At 51.1% G+C, this 24,298-nt stretch overlaps 1 protein-coding gene across 4 annotated transcripts; it reads left to right on the top strand.

Annotated features, from left to right (window-relative positions):
- Positions 1-714: 714 nt before the first annotated feature.
- Positions 715-21,251, top strand: PHLDB3 (pleckstrin homology like domain family B member 3). Of its 4 annotated transcripts, none has more exons than XM_057711069.1 (16): positions 715-838; positions 1,310-1,675; positions 2,347-2,529; positions 2,753-2,890; positions 5,932-6,060; positions 6,286-6,447; positions 7,408-7,518; positions 7,679-7,762; positions 8,118-8,294; positions 14,406-14,505; positions 14,647-14,737; positions 14,822-14,909; positions 15,175-15,231; positions 18,485-18,704; positions 19,214-19,299; positions 20,322-21,236. In XM_057711069.1, exons 2-16 carry the CDS (start codon positions 1,439-1,441, stop codon positions 20,454-20,456), a joined length of 1,998 nt encoding a protein of 665 aa, XP_057567052.1. In that variant the 5' UTR covers positions 715-838; positions 1,310-1,438; the 3' UTR covers positions 20,457-21,236. The 4 variants fall into 4 exon arrangements, with proteins under 4 accessions (XP_057567052.1, XP_057567054.1, XP_057567055.1 ...); XM_057711071.1 differs by having other exon boundaries at positions 8,118-8,228; positions 20,322-21,229; XM_057711072.1 differs by lacking the exon at positions 2,753-2,890 and having other exon boundaries at positions 20,322-21,251.
- Positions 21,252-24,298: the final 3,047 nt, after the last annotated feature.

The following is a 24,298-nucleotide window of genomic DNA, read 5'->3' as shown; positions in this document are numbered from 1 at the left end:
GGCACTTACTGGCTTGAGTGACAGTATGCCTAATGGTAAAGACCATGGACTTTCCAGAGAACAAATATGGTGTTAACATAAACAACATGTGTAGACTTTGGGTATACCTGTCCCCCTCAGCCTCAGTTTCCTAAGTATAAAAGGGAGATAGTAATCTCTTTCTTCCTAGGCCGCTGTAAGGATGAAATAAAGTAATGTGTATAAAATGTTTATGCTTTATACACATAGCTTCTGACATCCAATAATCCTTTTTCACATACCAGTTATTTTCCTGTTTTTGTCCAGAGAGGGAAGGGTCTGGCTGAGACCTTTAACCTCTGCCCTCCACCCATAGCAAAGTGGGGGAGCCCCGACTTCCCCCTGTCTCTGGGCGGGTCTCTGACTCAGCTCAGGGCACCCCCTCCCCTTGCCCAGCTCCCCAAACTGGTCGGGGCCCTTCTAAAGGGCTCGTTATAGGGAAGAGACCCCTATCTCTATTCCCTTGTTCCTTTCAGGATTCCCAGGGTCTGGGCATGATACATAAGTGACCAAGGCGCCTGGCCCTCCAGGGGCAGGAATGGGGGCGCTGGAGGCAGGGTTGGGGGGTGGTCATGCTGGGTTTTCCAAGGGTGCGGCCAGTGGGGCCGGGATGGCCGGATGCCGCAGCTGCGGGCGGGGCAAGCTGATCGCTCCCTCCTCCCTCGAGAGCTGTCGGACCAGTTGTCCCCTCTTCCACTTCCGGGCTGCTGGGACGGGGGACAGAGCAGCCTCTCTCTCCTCCCTCTTCCCCAGCCACCTGTCTAGTGGGCAGAAACTGCAGCGCCGGAGCGCAGGAGGGAGCGCGCCGAAGCCTGAGCCGGTGAGGGGGCCGGGGCTGCGAGGGTGGAGGGGGCTGGGGTTCTGGAATCTCGCTCCGGTAGGAGCCTTGGACTCAAGGCTCCTGGTTTGTCCAGAGAGAGGGAGACCAGGAGCCCCGGCTCCTGGATCCCTGGGTGAGGCGGCCGGGGCGCCGCTCCCTTACACGGTGGGGTCGGAGCTGAGAGTATGGGGCTCCAGAGGGAACGGGGCGGAACTCGACTCCTGAGTCCGCAAAGGAGAAGGTGACGGGGCCCCTCTAAAGCGCTCCAAGGGATCGTGCGGGGCCGCTAGGAGAGTGCAAGGCTCGACACCTGGATAGCAGGGAGAGGCCGGTAGGGGGCGTGCTAGGACCCCGGACTCAAATTCCGGTCCCGCCTCCGGGGGCGTGACGCCCTAGGAGCCGTCGAACCCCGCCCCTAGAAACTCCAGGCCACGCCTCCGGAATGCTCAGTCCCATCCTTTTTACTCTTAGGCCCCGCCTCTGAAGCGCTCTCCGGAGCTTTCGGGCGGGGCGCTCAGGTCTCCTGGGCCCCGCCCCCGCTACCGGGCCCCGCCCCCGGAACTCCAGGCCCCGCCCACCCGACGGGAGTTCGCAGAGGCCATGGGGACGCGGAGCAGCCCGGGCGAGGGGACCCCACCACCGCCCGCAGTCCTGGAGCGCGACGCGGACGTCCGGTCTCAAGGGGCCACGCAGCCCCGGGAGCACCTCGAGGACTCCCGCGAGCAGCAGGCGCCCAAGGCCTCAGCAGAGCTTCCGAGCGCCCAAGGAGCTGAGCAGCAGGCGGAGGAAGAGGAAGAAGGGGGAGAAGGCAGCAGCACCGAGAGCAGCCGCGATGCGGTGAGGGACCCGGAGGGCGGGGGGTGGGGACCCACAGAGACAGACCCAAGCGGGTGACAGAGACACAGAGAGACAGGTATAGAGAGACCAGGTAGACAGAGACCCAGAGACAGGGAGACTGAGAGACAAAGACCCGAAAGAGTCAGAGACCCTGAAAGACCAGAGACAGAGACTCAGAGAGATGGGGATAGAGACGCAGAAATCCAGAATCAGAGATGTTCAGAAAAACAGAAATAGAGACCAGAAACCTTGAAAGAGGAAGATACCCCGAGAGAGAAAGAGAAATAGCGATTCAGAGACAGAAGACAGATACTGAGTCAGGAAGATGAAGCCCAGAGAAAAGGGAGAAAGACTCAGAGTGACCTGGGGGGAGAGAAAGATGCAGGACCTTCGAAGACGTGACGCCAAGGGAATGGGACCTGGATAAAGAAAAAGAAACACCATCCTTGAATCGACTCTGTGCCTCCTCCCCACACTGCGAGCCCCTGGGCCACCTCTTGGGGCCGAGCGGTCCCCGGACCTGCACCCTCCCCTCCTTGAGTAAAAGAGCTTGGTGGTAGCGTTAAGCAGACTCAGACCCTCTGAGGGGGTGTATGGGATGGGGAACACACCTCTTTAGTGACTTCAGGGGACGAGTCCTCCCCAATTGACCACGCCCTCTCCAACCTCAGGCTGAGGCTCCGCCTCCCGTTCAGACCCCGGCCATGCCCCCCGCACCCTCTCAGTCTGGAGAAGGGGTTCGAGGGGCCGCCCGGCGGCTTCGAGCGCAGCAGCTGGAAGCACTGACTCGCGTGGCTTTGATGGAGCAGCGCGTGAAGGAGCTACAGCGTCAGAGGAAAGAACTGAGAATCGAGGTGAGGCTGCAGACCTCTTGGGAATTCTGGCCCCAACTCTTGGGGAACCCGGCAAGGCCAGGCTCCCAGTCCTTTCCAACTGCGGGAGCCCAGCTCCATCCTCTCTCCGAATCCAGGAGTTCAGATTCCCAGGTCCCTCGTTCAGACCCGGGCGTCTGAGCCCCCAGCCCTCTCCTACTCAGACCTAGGCCTCTGTGTCCCAGCCTTTGCATTCTCTCTGCAGATGGAGGTGGAGGTGGCCCTGCTGCGGGGTGAGCTGACTGGGGAGCGAGTGGCCGCTCGGCGGGAGGAGGAGCAGCTCCGGGAGCTGCTGGGGCAGCGGGTGGACTCAGAAAAGGGCAGCCAGGAGCAGCGGGAACAGGTCTGTTTGTCCTGCTGGGTCTTCATCGTCAGTTTTCTTCCTTGTGGTGCTCCTGGGCCCTGGGCCCATCCCTATTCCCCAAACGGGGATACTTGGGCTGGGGGCGGGGCGGGGCGGGGCGGGGCGGGGGGAGTCGGCCTATGCCTCTTCCTGTTTCCCTCCTCCCTCCCTGTCCATGACTTTGGGGCCTGACTCACTGGGGCGTCTTCCTTTGCCCCATCTCTCTTTGCTCTTTAAATGTCATATTGTGAAAAAACGTCAAACCAACAAAAAGAGAGTAGTCAGACGGCTGCCACGTGGTGTGCTCCCCAGCTTCAGCAGGGATTAATCCTGCATTCCTGTTTCATATCCCCCCATTGGCTTCCCTGTCCCTAGTTTTGAAAGCCAATCCCAGACATCATGTTGCCTGTAAATACTTTAGTTCTTATCTTATAGATGAGAACTCCTTTTAAAAAACATTATCCCTATAGCACGATCACACCTGAAGAATTAATAAGTTCTTAATGCCCTCTCATTTCCAGTCAGCTCTCATGGGTCCTAGACTGTCTCAAAAACAACGGTTGACTGTTGGTTGTGCATTGTGGGATCTTAGTTCCCTGACCAGGGACTGAACCTGAGCCCTCAGCAGTGAAAGCACAAGGTCCTAACCACTGGACCGCCAAGGAATCCCCAACAGTTGGCTGTTTGAATCAGGTCCCCCAAAGGCCAGTATACTGTAGTTGGTTGAAATGCCTTGTGTGTGTTGTTTCACCTCTAATGGTCCCTGCCTGTTTTTCCCCCATACTGTTTGTTGGAGAAACCAAGTCTTCTGTCCCATGGTCAGTATGTGACCAGCTGTGTGCCCGGGGTGCCCTTTATCTCGTTTCTCTTCCTGGAAGCAGGTGGTTAGATGTAGATGCTGGATTAGATTCAGATGTGCTGTGGTGCTTCCTGTGCGCTGGGTCAAGGGGACATCATCTCTGGTTGTCCATACCTCAGTGGTATTTACTCTGATACCTTCGTAATAGTTATTTACCTAAAGGCTTTAACATCCATTGGTGGTCATTGCTTGGAACAGTTAGCTGTATAAGGTAGAAAATGGTAACTGTGTAATTCTATCAATCTCTGTCTTTGCCCTTACCTTATATATTGGGTTTTCCTGGGGCTGGGTGTTCAGTCATCATTTACTTCAAAGAGCCTATGTTTCTCCCAGCCCTGATTTCTCTCTCAAAATCTAGACCTGTGTGTCCTGTTTCCTAGGATACTGGTTCCTAGATCTCCTTCCTCCCCTAGGACCTGGGATTCCAGACCCCAGTCCTTCTTCCCTCAGACCCAGGAATCCAGGCCCCCAACCCCCTCCTCCCTCAGACCCAGGGGTCTGGTCCCTTCTCATTCACCGTATCCAAAGCTGACCTCAGCAATTCCCTTTTCCACACTGTCCCTGTCTCACTGTCCCTTTGGTCACCAGGCCAGAGTCCTGAGCCTTGCTCTGTGCGCCTCCTTATCTCTCACCCCAAGCCTGTCAGTCAGCATGTCCTGTTCTTTGGGCTCCCTGAACCTCTTTCTAGTTTGTCTCCTTTACACCCGCACTGCCCAGACCTCAGGTGAGTCTCATTCTTATTGTTTGGAGGACTCATGAAGGAGCTAGTCTCAACCCCTCGAACCTATCTCCCAGAGGGATGATTCCACACCTAGATCCTACTACATCCTTTCAGACCTTCCATGGCTCCCCGTTTCCCCGGGATAAGGGCTCCTCAGCCTGGTGGGCCAAACCATATGTGAGCTGCACCTTGCCTGCCATTCCACTCATCTCCCCGTCTCTTCCCTCCACCCCAGCTTCTTCCTTCTTGACCAGAGTTTGCCCCCTACACGTCCTGTACTTTTCAACTTCCAGTCATTTGCTCCATGCTGTTCCCTTTGTCCAAAATGCCGTTCCAGCCTCCGTCTATCTACACACATCTAAATTCTCCCTGTTTTTTGAGGCTCACCTTAAAATCCTCACATCCAGGAAGCTTAGGATTACCCCGGTAGAAACTGCTCCCCCCATCTCTGTGTTTCACTGCCTTGATTTTCCCAGACTGTAACTGGCTGTGTCCCTCGCTGGAGCACAGGGGCCAGGTCTGACCCCTGACTCTGGGTTCCCGGTATTAATCACCCAGCCTGGATATGTTTTGTATTCATTCCCTCATTCGTTTCTGTTTTTAAAAAAATTTATTTTATTGACGTATACTTGATTTACAATGTTGTGTTAATTTCTGCTGTACAGCAGAGTAATTCAGTTATACATATATACATTCTTTTTCATAGTCTTTTCTTTCTTTCTTCCTTCCTTCCTTCCTTCCTTTCGCGTGTGTGGAATCTTAGTTCCTCGACCGGGGATCGAACCTGTGCTCCCTGCAGTGGAAACACAGAGTCTTAACCACTGGACCACCAGGGAAGTCCCCCTCATATCCTTTTCCATTATGCTGTATCACAGGATATTGAATATAGTTCTCTGTGCTCTACAGTAGGACCTTGTTGTTTATCCATCCTATATGTAATAGTTTGCACTTGCCAACTCCAACTCCCAATCTATCCCTCCCAGCCTGCCCCCACTCCAGCAACCACAAGTCTGTTTTCTATGTCTGTAAGTCTGGTTCTGTTTCATAGATTTGTTCACTTGTGTCATATTTTAGATTCCACATATAAGTGATATCATATGATATTTGTCTTTCTTTTTCTGACTTACTTCACTTAGTATGATAATCTCTAGGTCCGTCCATGTTGCTGCAAATGGCATTATTTCATTCTTTTTAATGGCTGAGTAATATTCCATCATGTATATATACACCACATCTTTATCCATTCATCTGTCCCCTCCTTCATTTCTTAAACAACTGTTTACTTGACACCTGCCATGGGTGGGCCTGTATAAGTGTGAACCAGACAGACAGGGTCCCTGCCCTCCTGGAGCCGACACTCTAGGCAGGGAGGGGCTTGAGATCCAGCTGGCCTGGCCCTGGCTGGCCTCAGTTTCCCTCCCTGTGCTCAGGCTGAGGCTAAGAGGCCGGTTGTTTGTTCAGGAACAGAGGAGGCTGAGCCAGGAGCGGGATCGTGTGGAAGGTCTTCGCCACAGGCTCCGGGAAGCCCAGGGGCAGCTTGACTTACAGCCTGAAGACCAGCGTGAGCGGCTTCTGCAGGGAGTGCAGGAGGTGAGAGTCCACTGGACCCGCTCAGGGACCCAGTGCCCAGGCCACTCAGGACCCAGACATCCAGGCCCTCAGTCCCCTCCTCTCCCACCCATCTAACCCCCAGGGCTTGGGAGTCTAGATCCTCAGCCCCCTCCTCCCTCATTGCCCAGGAGTCCTGGCCCCAGCCCACTAGCCTCCTGGTTCCTAGGGGTCCAGGCCTCCAGCCCTTTTGTTTTCCCCCCACAGATGAGGGAACAGCTGGATGTGGCCCAGCATGCCTACGAGGACCTGGAGTTCCAGCAGCTGGAGCGGGAGAGCCGGTGGGAAGAGGAGGATCGGGACAGCCCTGGGGCCCGGCCGCTGGACCCCAAGGTCCAGGAACTCCAGGCCAGCGTGGCGCAGCACAGGGTGAGTGGGGCCGGGTTAGCCCTGCCTCCCTCGCCATTGCCCTCTGTCTCCTCTGCTCCCTTCTCTGTCCTTGTGTCCTTGCTGTATCTTGTACTTCAAAGTAGTCATGACGATTGCTGACATGTATTAAGCATGTACCACGTGCCGGGCTTGGTCCTAAACGTTTCATGAGTATTAAGTCATTGCATCCTTACAACAATCCTGGGAGACAGGTCTTAATTTTTTTTTTTTTCCCACTTTGTAAATGAAGACGCTCAAAGTCAAGGTGCTCAAGTCATCTTTTCCAAAGTCACTTAGTGCATGAAGCACAGAGCTGGGAGCTAAACCCACTAGGTCTTCGCCACTGCGCTCCCTGCCTCTCAAGCCCTCATCCCAGATGATGCTCCCACTAGTCCTTTCCGAGAGCTTCACATTCCAGGGTCTGACAAGTCCAGCTGGAGACAGCAACATGTTTGACTGTATTTAATACGAAGGTTCCCAGAGTTTTGGATTAGAAAGTTCTGATGTGGGACTCCTTTCTCCGCCTCTATTTCTGGATCTTTTCCTGTCACTCTCTCTTTTCCCATTTCTGTCTCACACAGCTTCTGTCTGTTTCTCTTCTGTTTCTGTCTTGTCTCTGCATCTCTGTCTCTTGGGGTTTGTTTCTCTGTCTTTCCCGTTCTCTCTCTCTCTCTGTTCTTGGCAACGGCAACTTTCTGGGTCTCTGTCTTCCTTGGTCTCTGGATGTTGGATCCTACATCCCTCCAACCCACCCCGGGTCTCTTCTGGACCCCCCCAAAGGGAAGGAGGGCACCAGGGAGGTTAACTCTGAGTCTTCCACCCCATCCCAGGCACCCAGATTCCAGGGTCTCTGTTATGGGGTGGAGCAAATCCCAGGCTCTCAAGGAGGACCTGGTTCTTGGGAACCAGCCGGGGACCCTGGAGCAGCTGAGTAACCAGGGCCCTGGGGGTGCCCCGCAGCGCCGGATTCAGGTCTTGGAGGAGCAGCTCAAGTCGATGGGGGAACAGATGGCAGCTGAGAGCTGGGGGCTGAGCCGGAAGAAGGAGGAGGCCCTTCAGGCCCTGACGCAGGTAAGTTCACCCCAGACACCTGTCCTACTGTCCTTACTTCCCCCGGGACATCCCATCGCCTCCCTGCACCCCAGATGTCTCCTGGAATCAGGGAGAGCTGCTGGGATGGCTCGTTCTGACCCTGAGGTGTGTCAGTCATTGATGTCTTGTTTTCCCCTAGGAACGGAGCCGACTGCTCGAGCTTAATTGCCTTCAGGGAGCCCCTGGTGGGGACTTATCTGAGTCCAATCAGGCCCTCACCAAGGTATGGGGATTCCAGGTGCCTGTCAGTCCCCTCCTCCCTCAGACCCGGGAGTCCATCCCCCAGCCTCCTCCTCCCTCAGACCCAGGAATCCAGGCCCCCAGCCCCTCCTTCCTTGGGATCCACAATTCTCAACCCCTCATCCCTTTTACCCCTGGGACCCAGGAGTTCGGGCCTCCAGGTCCTCCTCCTCAGGGAACCAGCAGTCTCTGCCCACAGTCCTCCTTCACTGAGACCACATTTAAGCTCTCTTGGGACCTTGAGCCTTGGTTTTACCATCCAAGAAATGGGCTGGCCCTGGAGGCATGGGCCAGAGCATCCTTCCAGCGGCCAGACACCCTCACCTGTTCTCCTGCAGCTCCTGTTCACCCAGAAGACAGACCGCCAGTTGCTGGTTCTCCAGGACCCCACCGCCCACCCTGCCACTGCTGCCTCTTCCTGCCTCTTCTCCGTTCACAGCTCCCTCCAGGTGCCCCCCCAATGCCTCATCACTCCGGGGTCTCAAGGGCATGGGGGAGAGAAGGCTGATCAAGGGGTATTTTTATTTTTATCAGGCTCCAGCTTTTATTAATCTTTTCCTTTCTTCTGCCTGACACTCCACCTCTCCCCTGGAGAAATGGGACTGTGCCCACCCAAGTATAAATTTTAAAAGCCACTCAACAGGGCATATTGATAAGAAGGCCTCCTCTCCCCACCCCACTGCCCCCCCACCCCTGCCCCTTCCCCAGAAGCAGGGCAGCTACTTGTTTCTTGAATATCCTTTCTTCCAGATCTTCTTAAAACTGGGGGTCCCACCTTATTTTGTTTTGCTTACATCTGTTTAATTAATTTATCTATTTCGTCTGTGCCGGGTCTTAGTTACAGCATGTGAGATCTTTTAGTTGCAGCATGTGGACTCTTAGTTGGGGCATGTGGGTTTCTTAGTTGCGGCATGCAGGCTTCTTAGTTGCGGCATGCATGCGGGATCTAGTACCCCAGCCAGGGATCAAACCCGGGCCCCCTGCATTGGGAGCGTGGAGTCTTATCCACTGGACCACCAGGGAAGTCCCGAGGGGGTCCCAACTTATGAGTGGGTTAAAACTATTGAATATGTTGCTACCAGCTTTAAAAATGAAGTAGAGTAGACGCAGCAGAGTGCTGTGCGGGAGGTAGGGGTGAATATTCAATGAGAAAAGTTTTGTTTCAGTCGTGTGGATATGGGGTCAGCGCTTAGAAACTGGGCACTCTTGTTCTATCATGTAAATGTTTTTTTCCAAAACATGTCTATTAGCTACTAGTTGACTTTTATTTTCTAGCTTAAGACTCTAACATGGACATTGTTTTCTATTGACGCATTTAGCGCTGCCTCTTCCTTTTCAGTGGCTCAGTGATAAGGATATAAACAACAGTCAGTATGAGAGTTAGTATCTTTGGAGTCTGTATCGTATGCCAGGCACCGTTTTAAGTGCTTCACGTGGTTTCACTCATTTAGTCTTTGCAACAACTCCACAAGCTGGGTTCTTCTTTCCATTTTATAGATGAAGAAACTGAGGCAGAGAGGTGGAGTTTCTTAACCAGCTAGTCCGTGGCAGAGCTGGGATTTGAACCCAGGCACTCTGTTTTTGGAGCCTATGCTCTGAACCGCTCTGAGCTTCTGTGTGGCACACGGTTCTGTGTGGGGGCACTGAGCCAGCCTTCCCTCTGAGGATGGCGATTGGAGTGTTTTTGCAATTTAAGCAATGCTGGTACGAAGATCCACGTATGTGTGTCTTTGTACCCACAATAAGCCATCTTATCCCTTTGAACCACATGGAATTGCTATTATCTGGAGGGGAGAAACAGTCATATACTGACAGTTTGACGTACTTCAACCTAATATATATTGTATTATATCACATCATATATTTTATATGTTTTATGGGTATATAATTCAATAATATATATTACACATTCATGAAATTATGTATATATAATCTTATTTTTTGCTCAGAAGGACCTGCAGAAATAGGTCTTATTATTATCTGGGTAAAGGATTAGCAGAGCTTTTGTAACTTTCTAACCAGATGCCTCATAAAGGTGGATTGTCAGCTGTGTTGCCAGGCAACGTGACTTAGGGTAAATATAACCTTTATAAGTAAATTGCATATCTACAGATACTTGGTAAGAAGCTGGGTCCATTCCTATGGAGTCGGTACCTGAGTCATTGGCTCCTGTGAACACGGAGCTTCTAAGGCCAGGTGGATCCTCTACCCACCAGTGTGGATCCCATACCCACCTTGCACCTGGGTGTCACCTGGGGGCCAGGCACTGACCCCAGGATGCTGGTGGCCGTGCCTGGCACTATTCTGTGTGCTTTGCATGAAGTCACTTGTTGAATCCTTGCATCCATCACGGCGGGGTGGCAGGATGTTACTCACTTTACAGAGGGCAACTCTCCCTGAAAATAGCCATGACTTGCCAAAGTCACATACCCAACTAAGCAGCAGAGCTAGGTTTGAAGCAAGGCTGCCTATTTCCACAGCCTGTGCTTTTTGGGAGACGAGGGTTTCTCAGGGATCCTTCAGAACCCAAGTGGGCACCAAGTTAGCACCAGCTCAGAGGGATCACGGGTGGGGGGACCTCAGGGCATATGAAGAGCCCAGAGAGTGTTTATTTACTCAGCCAGATAAACAGTAAACAAGCAGATAAATGAATGCAGGGATTAACAAATGACTCCTCCTTGCCCCTTCCTCTCTTTCCCTACAAGTCTTTTTAAATCCTTTTCCAATTCCACCCCTTCTTGCCAGGATTATATGATGCCTAAGAGTACCGGCTCTGCTCGGGTTCCAATACCTGTTTGGCCACTTCCTAGCTGGCTGATCTTAGATACAGCTCTGTGCCTCAGTTTACTTAGCTGCAAAATGGGAACAATAACAGCATTCATTGGTTAATGCATTAAAGTGCTTAGTGTGATGCCTGGCGTGTAGCAGGTGCTCAGTAAATGTGGACACCTGTTACTCCCATTAGAGTTATATTGTTTGCTATTATAATTATTATCATTCTTATTCCACCCACTCCCACCCTCATCTCTGGTTTTTGTGACCCTAAACCAGCCTCCGCACTGATTTTTCTCCATCTTAGTTTTTGCCTCCCAATAATTTATCCCCCAAACAACAGCCAGAGTGATCTTCCCTTCTACTTCAGCCCTTCCCACCGAAAGCCTTCTGTGACTCCCCCAGGCACCTCACCATGGCCCACACATCCCTATGTGCTCTGACGCCTGCCCACCTCTCTCCATCCCCCATCCTGTGCTGACTCTGCTCAGCTGCGGGATCACTGACCCACCAGCACTCTGTATTTGTTCCTGCCTCAGGGCCTTTGCACTTGCTTATCCTGCCACCTGGAACACCCTTCCTCTCAGTCTTCCCTGGCCAACTCTTTTTTTTTTTTCGGCTGTGCCACACAGATCGTGGGATCTTAGTTCCCCAGCCAAGGATAGAAACTGGGCCCTTGGTGATGAAAGCCTGAAGTCCTAACCACTGGACTGGCAGGGAGTTTTCCCAGGCTAACTCTTAACCTTTGGGTCTTAGGGTCAGTGTCCAGAAGACTGTTCCTGGTCTTCCAGTTGGAAGGTGATCCTTTTTTTTATATCACCCTTTGATAACACTCTTCGCTCACAGCAGTTTCTGATGATACACTTATTTGTCCAATGGCTCATTCAGTTCCTACGATGTCAGCGCCGTGCAGACAAGGCTTGGGTCTCTCTTACACACCTTTTCCCTCAGTGCCAACAATCTAAGATCTCTCAGCTGGGAAGCTCTGGGAATATCAGTTGAAGGAAGGAAAGAGTGAAGAGCCACAGGAACTTGGGACTCGGTCTCCTCTTTGTGAAGTGGAGCGAATCTTTCCCGACTCCCAGGGGTTTTAGAAGTTTAAATGGGTCTGCTGAGCGCCACATACACTGTTAAGCACAGACTGAGCACTTGACAAATATTGGTTACTATTTTAAAAGACGTTGTGAAATAATACAAATCTAGAAAATCACATCCAGGGAATTCCCTGGCAGTCCGGTGATTAGGACTCCATGCTTCCACTGCAAGGGGCCTGGGTTCAATCCCTGGTCCAGGAACTAAGATCCTGCAAGCCACACGGTGCGGTCAAAAAGAGAAAAAGAAAAAGAAAGAAAATCACATCTAGCACATGCACAGCTTAATGATTATATGGGGACACTCTGGTAACTGCCACCTGTGTCAGCCCATCACATGACCCCCTCCACCCACAATGACGACCCCTGTCTGTCCCCACCCTGAGAATAACAATTGGCATGGCGTTTATCCTAGTCTCCTTTTTACATTTAAAGTTCCAGTAGTTAAGCGTCTGTCACTAAACACCATACTTTATTCTTACTTTTCTGTGTGGCTATCTCTTTTAAGTCTCCTTAGAGACTTATAGACTCCCCTCTCCATTTCTATTATTGTCCCCCTTGCAATTTAGTTGAAGAAACCAGGTGGTTGCTCTGTAAAGTCTCCCAGGCAGAGTTTGCTGATTGCATCCATATGGGTCAGCGTCACCTCGCTCTTCCTCTTTATTTCCTGTAAGGTGGGACGTCGGGGGCTGAGCAGATGAGCGTCGGCATTCTGGCCAGCCTTCCTGGGGCGGTGTATCTGTTTCTCTTTTTGGTGGCATCAGCACCTCCGTTGACTGATTCACTAGAGCTCGTGAGCGGTAAAATCCCAAGCGTCATTCCCGCTTCATTTGTTGATTCAAATTCTTCTCTAAAGAGGGTCTTGCCTTCATTGATTATTTGGTCACCCAAGGATATGGTTTTTGTAGGAAATGCAGGGAAAATGCGTGATGGTTTCACTTCATTCACCTGTCTTCAGAATAAAGAGTTGGTTCTCTTGCATCCTCCAAGGTGACCAGTTCGATGTTTCTTTTAGTATTATTATTAACTCATGGATTACATGCATATATGTGATGAGTTACGATCTATAGCAGTGAGTATTCCTATTGGTGCTCAAATTATGCAACTTATTTATTTTTATTTTTATTTTTTTATTATCCAGGCAGAGTTTTTGCTCTTTTCTTTAAGAAATGATTTCAGTTGTCTTTCTTTCTTTATTACTCTCAGATAAGTTTATTTTCATTTTTTTGGTAGTTTTTTTTATTTTGAAATGATTTGACTTACAGAAAAATTGTAGAAATAGTAGAAAGAATTCCTGAATACCCATCACCCAGATTCTGAGATTAACATTTTACCACATTTGACGTTTGCTTTATTATTCTCTCTCCATACACATACACCCACACACACAATTTATCCTTTTCTGAAACATGATTCCCCTTTACTCCTAAATACTTCTCCTGTTATTACCTAAGGTCAAGGCCATTCTCCTGTATAATCACAGTATAGCGATCACATTCAGGAAGCTAACATTGAGACAATACTATTCAAGTCCACAGATATTATTCATATTTTTTTTTTTGTTATTCGTATTTTTGTCAGTTGTCCCACAGGTGGTTTTTTTTTTTAGGAAAAACAAAAAAAAGAAAATAATTTTTTTTTCTGGTCTAGCAACACAGGTTGCATTTGGTTGTCATGTTTATTATTATTATTTTTTAAACTACTATTCCTCTTGTTCCAAGTTCAAAGGCCATGGGAGGATATTCAGAGAAGAGAGCTTTCCCGCCATTGTTTCCATCCATGCAGTTCACCTCCCCGGGGTGGCCAGGGTTACCAGTGTCTCCTGTCTTCCCAGAGATACTCTGTATTGAAACAGACATGTATATACTTTCCCCCACTTTTTATGTGTAGGTGGTATCCTCTGTGCACCACTCTGTACTTGCTTTTATCTTGGGTGTTATTTTCTCTCTGATATAAACAGCATCCTCCTCCTTTGGTACGCTTTGGAACTTTCCTCCTTGTGGGTGATCTCTGGTTTATCGACCCTGCCTCCTTTTGATGGGCACTTAGGGGGTCTCCAGGCATCTGCAAGAATTAACCTTGAACTCAGGTCATTTTGCGCATGTCTGAGAGTATCCACAGGATACAGTCCTAGAAGTGGAATTGGGGCTCAAAGGTTTATGCGTTCGTCATTTTGATTTTATTTTCTTTGTTTTTTAATTTATTTTGTTTTTCTTTTCTTTTCTTTTTTTTTATTGACTTTTAAAAAAGAGCCAAATTGGCCTCCATGTTGTTCCAATAAAATAGCCCCCAGCATTGTGGGAGAGCATCTGGGTTTCCCACATCCCCACCAACACAGTGGGCCTTTTTTTAAAAAACAGTTCTATCAAAATATATAATTCACCGACACTACAATTCACCCATTTAAAGTGTACAATTCAGTGGTTTTTAGTATAGTCACAGAGTTGTGCAACCATCACCACAATCAGTTTTAGAACACATTCATTACCCCTGAAGAAACCGCATACCCTTTAGCCATTGCCCCTCAATTCCCCTCTCCTCCCAGCCCCTGGCAACCGCTAATCCACTTCCTGTCTCCCTGGATCTGCCCATGCTGGATGGTACACTGTGTGGTCCTTTGTGACTGGCTGCTTTCGCTCAGCATCAAGTTTACAGTGGCTTTTTGATCTGTGCCAGTGAGATGGTGGTTTTACTTGGCGGTTCTCCGACTTCATGGTGGAGACAGCGTCTTTTCCTGTGTGCATGGGCCTTGTGTGTTTTCAGGGCTCCATCGGCCTCCAGAGGACTGGAAGCCTGCCACGGAAGAGGGGAGAGAGAGCCAGCCAGAGGGGATCCCCCCGGCCTCTGTCCCTCCATTGTGCTGGTGAGTACGTACCCCATCCCCATGTACCCTCTTCTGCCATCACCACCCTCCCTGCATCACAGGAAGGAGGAACCAGGATGCTTCGGTTGTGGGAGACCAGGGAGCATGCCGGCCCCCTAGCCCAAGCCCTTCTCCCCCCAGAAGCCCTGGAGACCTCGGCCCTCCCGCCAGCAGCTGGAGACTCCGGGAGACACCCCCTCTATCAGCTGCTGAACTGTGGCCCCAGGAATAGGTGAGACGTCAGGGAGAAGGTGGGGAGATGGGGGGAAGCGGCCAGGCTGCTGTAACCTGCCCTGTCTCTGTTTGCTGCTCCCAGCTGTGGAGCCCTCCACCCAGACATCGCCCGCATGGAACGGCTCCTGCAGCAGGCGGTGGCCGAGAGGGAGCGGCTGCTCCAGGCCAGGGTGAGACCCCGGCCCCTACCCCCTCGGACTCAGGAGCCCAGGCCTCCAGCCCCTCCTCGCTTGGACTCGGGAGGAGCACAGGCCCACCCCCCCAGCCCCTCCTCCCTCAGATCCAGGAGCAGAGGCCCCTCCCCCAGCCCCTCCTCCCTCAGACCCAAGAGTCCAGGCCCCCGGCCCCCCTTCTTCAGGACCCAGGAAATCAGTACGTTTCCCCCACTTGTAATTGGTTAGCATTCTCGGTGACGCTTTCTTTCTGCACCCACAGGAAGGGACAAAAAGGAGCACGGAAGGTGCCCCAGGCCCCCCTGTACCTGCCATCATGGTCAGTCCCGCCCCTGCCCTCCCCTCTCCCCCTATCGCTCCCCTGCATGACTTGCCCCTTGGCCTCTGCCCTTTCTTATCTCACCGTATCCTCTCCTCCAACGGCACAGAAAAGTGTGCTGGGCTTGGCAAGTGGACGGGGAACTCAAAAGACCTAGTTTCTGTTCCCATCAGGGTCGTCTGTAGCCGTGGCATGTTCTGGGGTGACATGCTCTATTTTCTGTGCCTCGGTTTCCCCTCCTGTAAGTGGGTGCCTGTGTCAGGGTGTCAGCAGTTACTGCAGAATGAGGGCTTTTAAATCTTATTTAAATTTTTGTTTTATTTATTTGATTCTTTTAAAAAACTTTTTATTATAGAAATATTCAAGCATGTTCAAAGGTAGATGAGATTAATGAATCTCCACGTACCCACCCACCATGCAGCTCTAATGATTGTCAATATCGAATCTGGTGGGTTTTTTTGTTTTTGTTTTTTTTTACTTTTTTCATAACATATATTATAATCTGGAATTGTGGCATTCATTGTTTTTAATTTATTTATTATTTTTTGGGGGGTACACCAAGTTCAATCATCTGTTTTTATACACATATCCCCATATTCTCGAATCTGGTTTTACTTAATTTTGTTGTGCTGAATCCTCACCTGCTTCCCACTCTGCAGCGGAATATTTTAAAGCAAATTCCAGATATTGTATCATTTCGTCCATACCTCACTACATATCTCCAATAGATACTTTTTTTTAACATAAAAATTCCACTGTCATAGCTTATGAGATTATTAGTAATTCTGTAACATTCTGATACATGGTCCGTATTTACATTTCCCTAATTGTCTCCAAAATGTCTTCTTGTAGCTGGTCACTCGAATCTGGATCCAAAAAAGCACACGTGATACATTTAGTTAAAATGTCTCTTAAATCTCTGAGATTGAGTCCTCTCTCCCTGCTTTAAAATAATGCCCTTTATTTGTGGGAAAAGTCACTTATCCTGTAGAATTCCTCACACTCTGGATTTCGCTGGCAGCTCCTCGTTAAAAATTTATTTCTACTTACACTAAGAACATGAATAGTTTTCTGTTATAACAAACAAGAATTTGGGAAAGTAAAGGTCCCCCCACCCTACCACGGGAGACACAGGTGTTTTCTATCATGGAGAAGGCTTCAAATCTGGTTTTATACTTTCCTCCATACACCAATCAAACCATATTTGCTGAATTTATTTTCCTCGAAAACAAGCACATCGTTCCCAGCCTGCTTTTGGTTCTCTCAACCATTTGGCCTCTCCTTATTCATTTCAACCCAGTATTTATGGAGTGCCTACTTGTGTGGTAGACCCTGGGTTACAGCAGTGACCAAAGTAACAGTCCCCGCCCTCAGGGAAGCTGGTGTTTAACAGGGGAGAGAGACAAAAGGCAACATCAATAAGTAAAATAAGTAGCATGTCAGGTGCTGATAAGAGCCCAGGAATAAACTAAAGCGGGAAGGGCGGTGGAGCCTTCTGGGTTGTCAGGCATAAGCTCTACCTCATTAAAAATGAAGCACTCCTGCTGTGTAGCATCATCATTTATTAAACAGACCCCTGCTGACTGCACTGTTCCCACTCCCACCCCCCTCTTGTGCCCATGGGCCTGTGTGTCTCTGGGATTTGTGCCTGGAAGTGGAATCACCAGGTCGGGGAGGCTGACAGCAGTGAGCTCATCCAGGAAACAGCCCCCTGAGGAGAGTGCTGTGATAACCTCTGAGTTTCGGTGTAGGGAAACCGAGGCTTCCAGAGGGGCAGGCATTCCATGGAGGTGACACTGACGGGCAGTGGGGGAGTTGACAGTCCTAAGCCCACCCCTGCTCTGCTGGGTTGGGGCCTGGCTCCTCCACATCCTACCTGGGTGACCTTGGTGAGTCACTTCCTCTCTAGAGGCCTCAGTTTCCTCATCTGTCAAATGGGGACAATAATGGGTTGTTTTGGAGAGGCAACAAGGTGATCACTTGGCACAGTGTCGGCCATAGATGGGATCTTCCATACGTGGTAATCAGTAGTGTTACTGTGTGGATTTGGCGAGATGACCCAGTGGGTGCCCTTTTAACCACCCCTTCCCTCCTATGCACTCCCCGGCTCCTCCCCATTTCCCCTCCTCCTCACTCTCCCCTGTCTCCATCCAATGAGTCTCACCTCTGTTTCTCATCCCTTCTTGCTTTGGCCTTGCTTCAATGTTTTCAGCTCTTGATACTCAAAGTGTGGTCCATGGACCAGCAGGTATTGACATCCCTGTTGCCCGGGAGCTTGTTAGACATGCAGAACTTCACCCCCACCCCAGACCCCCACTGCAGAATGACTGAATCCCAGTCTGCATTTTAACAAAATCCCTAGGGAGTCTGCTTGCATGCTGACATCTGAGGTGTACTGCTCTGAGCCTCAGTGTGACCGCGGGGATCACACCGTTCTTTGCAGGGATCAGTTGGGAAGAATAGGTATAATCAGCCAGGCCTCGTGACAGGAGACACTTTGATTGCCTTCCTTCTTCTCCCCTTTATGGCCACCTGACATGATGGCTTTGTCTGGGGAGTCCTAGCTGGTCAGCTCTGGCTGTGTGGCTTGGGCTTAGTGACCTAACTTCTCAGGGTCTTGGTTTCCACATCTGTAAAATGGGGACAATGATGTACTTACCCCCTGGGGAGAGTCTGAGGGGGTAGAGAGATTATACCTATACCGTGGGTTTTTAGCACGGGCAGTGATCACTGCTTTCATCACAAGAATAATAATAATAATAATGGAAACAGTGCTCTCATGTACTGACCACTCTGTTTTACCGAGGCAGGAGGTGAGGGCCCTGCTGGGGTCCATCACTTCTCTAACATGTCTCTGGTGTTTCAGGGTGAGCGCTAGGGTCAGGAAGACCTGGGTTCGAAACTCAGCTCTGCCACTTAGAAGCTCTGTGTGACCGCGGGTGGATTATTTTCTCTCTCTCTACCTCAGTGTGCTGATCTGAAAAATGGGACTCAGTAGCCCTGACCCAAGGGTGCCCGTAGGGAGCCAAGGAATGGATGCTGGTAAAACCCTGGGCAGAGTGTCAGTCAGTCAGTGTAGCTGTCGGAAGCATCATCTTGACCGTCATTGTTAACGTTACCATTTTAAAGGCTGTGCGGGGGCCTTACACTTGAGCTACTCTGACCGGCTCTCCTCAGGGGGTCCAGACGGCAGAACCCGCCCCCCCTTCTCCTGACCCTATGGTGTCACCCCCCCCTTCTCTTCCCTCCGCAGGCCCCGCCCACACCCCCATCCCGCCCTCCTGGCCCTCGGGTCTTGGATCTCCGGCAGCACCTGGAACGCTGGGGCCACAACCCCGAAAACTGCCCGCACGTACGGGTGTCCGGGGGCTGCTGTCACGGACCCCTGGTGAAGATGGGCGGCCGTATCAAGACCTGGAGGAAGCGGTGGTTCTGCTTTGATCGCCAGGCCCGCCGCCTGGCCTACTATGCCGGTAAGCCCAGCCTGGCCGCCTTGCGTCCCAGGACCCTCTTCCCCCTTTAGCCACCAGCCCTCCTCAGTAACATGGGTAACAGTCTTGTACCATTCTGACTCCCCAGATCTAGTTTTCCTAAGATACCCAGAAGGAGCATTATCAGTGCCCAGCCCCCAAACCTAGGGTTCCAGGCCCCTCGTTCTTCCTAGGGGAATCAATAATGCTGAACCTCTCCTTGAGTCCCTGCCCTTCTCAGGGGCCAAGGCAGTCCAGGACCTAGGATTCCAGCTTCCCAGACCCCGTTCTCCAGTCTTGTCCAATCACCATACCAGTCTCCCACCTAGTCTCCCATCAACATTCACTCACCTCCCAACCACAGTGCTTTAGGGACCTTCAGACTCTGTCACCACGTTCCTTACCCAGCCCCAAGTCTCAGGACTTGGGCCCAATGGTTTCCCCCTCTCCCTCCACCCCACACCACACACACCTCTCACTGGCTCTGTTTTTCCCTTACCTCCCTCCATCAGACAAGGAAGAGACCAAGCTCAAAGGCGTCATCTACTTCCAGGCCATTGAGGAAGTCTACTACGATCACTTACGCTGTGCCTTCAAGGTGAAGCCTCTGTCTGGTGCTGCCCTGCCCTCCTAGTTGGAGCCTCAGTAGTCAAGCTTTAGCTTTTCCCTGGGAAAGGCCACCCTCAGCCCCTAATGTCAGGGTACTCCATCCAGCACAGGTCATTTCACTGCAAGGACCAAAAATTAAGAGCTCTGGCTCTGGCTCTCAGCCACTGATATTTTTCTTGGAACAAAAGTTTTAGAGCAAAAATTTGGCAAACTCAGATGCCAAGTTGAGAATGAATATCTGAACTGGGCCGGGTGAGGACGGAGGCAGCCTGGGAACATCTAAAGGGGATGATCATTTCTTAGCATCTGCCCATAACTGCCAAACGGGAATGGGCCCCATGGTGTCATATCATATTTATTTTTCCCCAGAGAAGTGAGGAATTAGAACTTTTATAAAAATTAAAGGGCAGTGCCAGAAACTGATACAATGTTTAGAAAGCTCCGGAGAGCAACTGTGGCTTTTTAGAGCTTAGGTTGGAATCCAAGCTGTGGGACATCAGGAAAGTGACTTCTGTTCTCCAGCCTTAGTTTTCTCACCTGCAGAATGGGCACTCTTCAACCCATTTCTTCAGAGTTGAGAAGGTTAAAAACAGACAATGGATGTAAAGGATTTAACTTAATTTGAGGTTGGCAAGTAGGTACTCAATAAATAGGTTGTAGACACGAGGTTTTTCCCAGTTACAAAACAGGGGAACCTAGATTTTGGGGGGAGGGGAAATTTGAATTGCCTGTATTTCTAATATAGGTAGGTTGGGGGATTGGAACATGGGTCTGTTCTCTTTGTAAATTCCTCTTGCTCCTATAATTCTGAGCGCCTTCCTGTGTTAATTCAATTAATACTCATAGCCCAATGAAGTAGGTAACATCAGTTAGTTAGACAGATGGGGAAACATTCAGGGAGTCTAAATAATTGTCCAACCCCACAAAGCCTGTAAATAGCAAGACTGGAATTAGAATTAGGGTGGACTCATCTGTTCTCTTAACAACCTCCACTCCCGCTATTTATTCCAGAGCCCGAACCCTCGCCTAACATTCTGTGTCAAAACCTACGAACGCCTTTTCTACATGGTGGCGCCGAGCCCAGAGGCCATGCGCATCTGGATGGACGTCATCGTGACTGCGGCTGATGAGAACCACGCCCCCTGAGTGACCACACCCTCTGGGGGGACGTCCCAGCGAGGCTCCGCCCCTCATGCGGTGCCTTGAAGCCACGCCCACTGCCGGAAAGCCTGCCCCCGCCCCTTTGGAACTCTTCCGGGAATTTTGTGGGCTTGGCGGCTCGGCTGGTCCGAGCCGCGCAGTTCTGGGTTGCAGGTGCCTTCCCCGACGGGAAGCCAGCCCCGGGGGCTCTGTCCTGGGTGGGGGGAAGATTGAGGGGACGGGAAGGAACTATTTATTGGTGCTCCTGTGATACCGAATTAAACATGGAGGAAAAACAGTGGTTACTGCTGAGGTTCCTCGAGCCTGAGGCAAGATATCTGAGTTACGGGTACCTATGAGACCCAAGCATCCCTCAGCCTGTCCTACCCTTTAGCAATGGAGGCCTTCAACCCCAGGATCATGGCTGGGATGGGCGGGGGTGTGGCGAGGCATGCGTCCTTAGTCTTATGGCAATTTTGTTTTTTCAGTTTGTGGGCCTGCCTGCTTCCACCCTTTGGGACCTGACTGGGCTATTGTCAATTTGTAGGAACTCCTAACCTCCTGCCCTCCAGGCCTTGGCGCGTGTTATTCCCTCTGTCTTTCCCTTAACCACCTAGCTCCTTATTCTTCTCGTCTTAATTGGGATGTGCCCTCCTTCAGGAAGCCCTTCTGACTCCCCCAGCTGGATGAAGCACCCCCCTTTGAGCTCCCCTGTGCCATTCCTGAACATCATGGGTCATCACTGGTGATGGATCTATGTCCCGATGGACTGGGAGCTCCATGAGGGCAGAGCCAGGGTTGTCCTGGTCACAGCTGTGTCCCCAGCAGCATAGGGCACATTTCATCCCATGAAAGTGAAAAACAAACAAACAAAAAGCTAGTCTTTCACCTGTCTGTCTTTGTATGTAATGTTCCCTTTGCTAAGTCACCTTTCCCCACTCCACGGTACTCCTCATCATGTAGGTCATAGCTCAGATGTGTCCAGGAAGCCTTCCATGATTCACCTGACTGAGTCAGATGCTTCCTCTGGGCTTTCCATCTCAGCCCTGATCACTCTGCCTTCCCCATTATGGCGTTGACTACTCTGGATCATCCCCGCTGCTAAGTGTGTTTCCCGTGCTGGTGGGGAGCCCCAGGAGGCAGGGGTTGGGCTATTTCCATCACTACTGAGTCCCTGACACACAGTAAAGGGCCAGTATGCAAACTAGGTGTTGAGGGAACGTCTGATATTTGGATAAATTGATGAGAAAGATGCTGAGGTTGGGGCGGTGGTGAACAAGACAGACAGAATTTTTCATCCTTTACGTCTCACCTAAGGTGTCCCCTCCTTCAGGAAGCTCTCCCTGATCCCTGGTGGGCTTCTGCAGTCCCCTGAGCTCCTCAACTACAGCCCTGACCACTGTAATCTGTCCCTGTGTGGACAGATTTTTCCTCCCTTAAACCTCTCTGGAACTAGGCATTCAGTCCCTCTGGCTCCCATCTCCTCAGGACCTGGGTGTCCCGTCCCAGGATTCCTTAAGGATCCAGATGTACTCCTGAAGCCCTGGAATGAAAACACCCCCATTCGCAGGCCCTTGGGGACCCCAGGTGTTCCTTGGCCTCTACCTCCAGATGTGAGCCATCTGAATTCTTGAATCATTTCATCCCTCAGCCCCTCTGCAGACTGGGTCCCCTTACTGGGGCCACCTTCATGGGCATGTGACTAGTGGAGTTGACCGGTCCCCATGTTCAGAAGAGCCCTCTTGGGTTTAATCACCTGTGATTGCCATCTGGAAATTCTAATTTTGTATTGGAATTTGTTTTGTAAGTGAAGCGCGAAGGGATGTGGAGCTTGAGCTGGGGGGATTGGGGCCTCGGCTCCAATGAGGTCCCACGCCTGCCATCTCCTCCCTCCCCGGGATAGGTTCTGTCTGCCTTGCCCTCCCTGCCCCTGCCCTGTGACCTCTGCCATCTTCCAGCCCCAGCAGGGCCCTGGGCGCCCATGGGAAAGTCAGGCCCTTGTGCCTCCTGACATCTCGGGTGGGGCACAGTGGCTGACCCCACCCCTTCTCTGAAACATCCCAGACAGCACATCCCGGAAGGAGTGGGTCTGAAGCAGGTTGGGAACATCACTGGGCTCAGAGCCTGCCCTTCCCCGGGGGACAGGATACCCATAGGGGAGATGGCCCCAGGCTTGTCTGAAGCCCCCGTCATGACCTCCAGGGCTGGGGATCTGATGCCTCCACACTGATCCCTTTGTTCATCTCTCTGGGGAACCAATTCTAAACCCCTCTTTGCAGTGGCCCCTGTGGAGGGGAGCTGGGGAGAGTCACAGAGTAGGTGTAAGCAGAGTCCCCGCACTTAAACCTCCTTCTGCACTCTGGTCCTAGGCCATGTGGCAAGGTCGGCGGGGGGGGGGGGGGGGGGGAGGTGTCAGCACCCAAGATGCGGGCAGGTCTGAGCAAGAGGAGACTCCCCACCCTGAGTCCCACTCCCTCCCAAGACGCCAGCTCTTCTGGTCTGACCAGTTGGGGATCCTCCCTGAAACTCTCCCACGCGGCTGGAACCTGCAGGGCCTCCTGCTCCTGAGTGCACAAGAATAATAGTATTGTTGCCTTGCCTCACTCCATCCCTCAAGAGATAGGGGGTTTCAGACCCGTTTGGCAAAGGAGGCAGCTGGAGTTCAGAGAGGGAGATGGAGTTGCTTGAGGTCACACAGCAAGAGGCTGGCAGAGGCAAGAGTAAAATTTCAGTCTGTCTGACTCCACACTTGATACTTTGTCCACTGCCTCATTCCACTGTGAAAGACTCTCCTTCCTTTATCATAAGTCAGGTGCCTCAGAGGCTCAGAGAGGTGAAGACACTTAGGCGGGGTCACACAGCAAACCATAAGTGAGGCTGGGATTCCAAGGCTGGGAGGCAGGGAGGTAGGGGGCAGTATTGAATGACTTCACAGTCACTCACTTTCTCTCTCTGAGCGTGATGCCAAGCGACCCAACCTAGTTGACTGAGGTGCTAGTCATTGTTGGCAATGGGGGTGCCCCAAGGGGTCTGGGGAACGGATAAAATCTTTATGAACACAGCCGTTACTTTTCTTGCCATAGGTAAATCTTACCTGTGAGTCAGGAGACAAAAGCAAGATTAAAGCTGTAGCTTAAATAATAATATAAATAGTATATAAGTAGTCTCTTATATTAGCTTATATATAGGGATGCTTAGTCATTTTGTGGTTTGCACAGTGTTCTCATTTGTTTCTGTGTTCAGACATGGGAGGCAGTGGTCCTGATTGTGTCTTACTCCATCGAGGTCACAGTGTGGCCTCATCTGTGTTGGTGCAGGGGTGCAACAGAGCACCCAGGCCTTGCTGTGAGTACCAGTCAGCTCCCAGCCATGAGGGGCTGTTGCTCTCTTTCTTACCCAGGGGACTGCCCTGCTCCCTCCCTGGTCTCCTGGTCTCCTGGCCTTCTCTTGTCCCTTCTACAGTCTTTTCCTTTTTTATAGAGGTCACAGTGGCATCCCCCCGCCCCCCCCCTTTCTTTTTGTAAGAATAGTGTACATTCAGTGAAGTGCATAAATGAATGGCATAGGGCTCTGTGATTCTTTACGTATTCGTAGTTACATGCGTAACTACCACCCAGATGAAGACGGAGGGGCTCCTTACTAGTACTCCTTTGGGGCAATGCCTTCCCCAAAGTAACCCATATTCTGATTTCTATCACCACCGATGAGCTTTGCCTGCTCTAGAACTTCATAGAAATGGAGTCACATGGTATCTTTTATTTGTTTAAGGTTTCTTGAGCTCAACCTACAATTTTTGAGACTCACGTTGCCACCCAGGCCTGTTTTCATTGCTGTGTAAATCCCTGGGA

This window comes from Hippopotamus amphibius, chromosome 16 (genome assembly GCF_030028045.1).
Source record: "Hippopotamus amphibius kiboko isolate mHipAmp2 chromosome 16, mHipAmp2.hap2, whole genome shotgun sequence".
NCBI lineage: Eukaryota > Metazoa > Chordata > Mammalia > Artiodactyla > Hippopotamidae > Hippopotamus > Hippopotamus amphibius.
The sequence above is the reverse complement of the archived record's forward strand: the minus strand, read 5'-3'. Positions and strand labels throughout refer to the sequence as shown.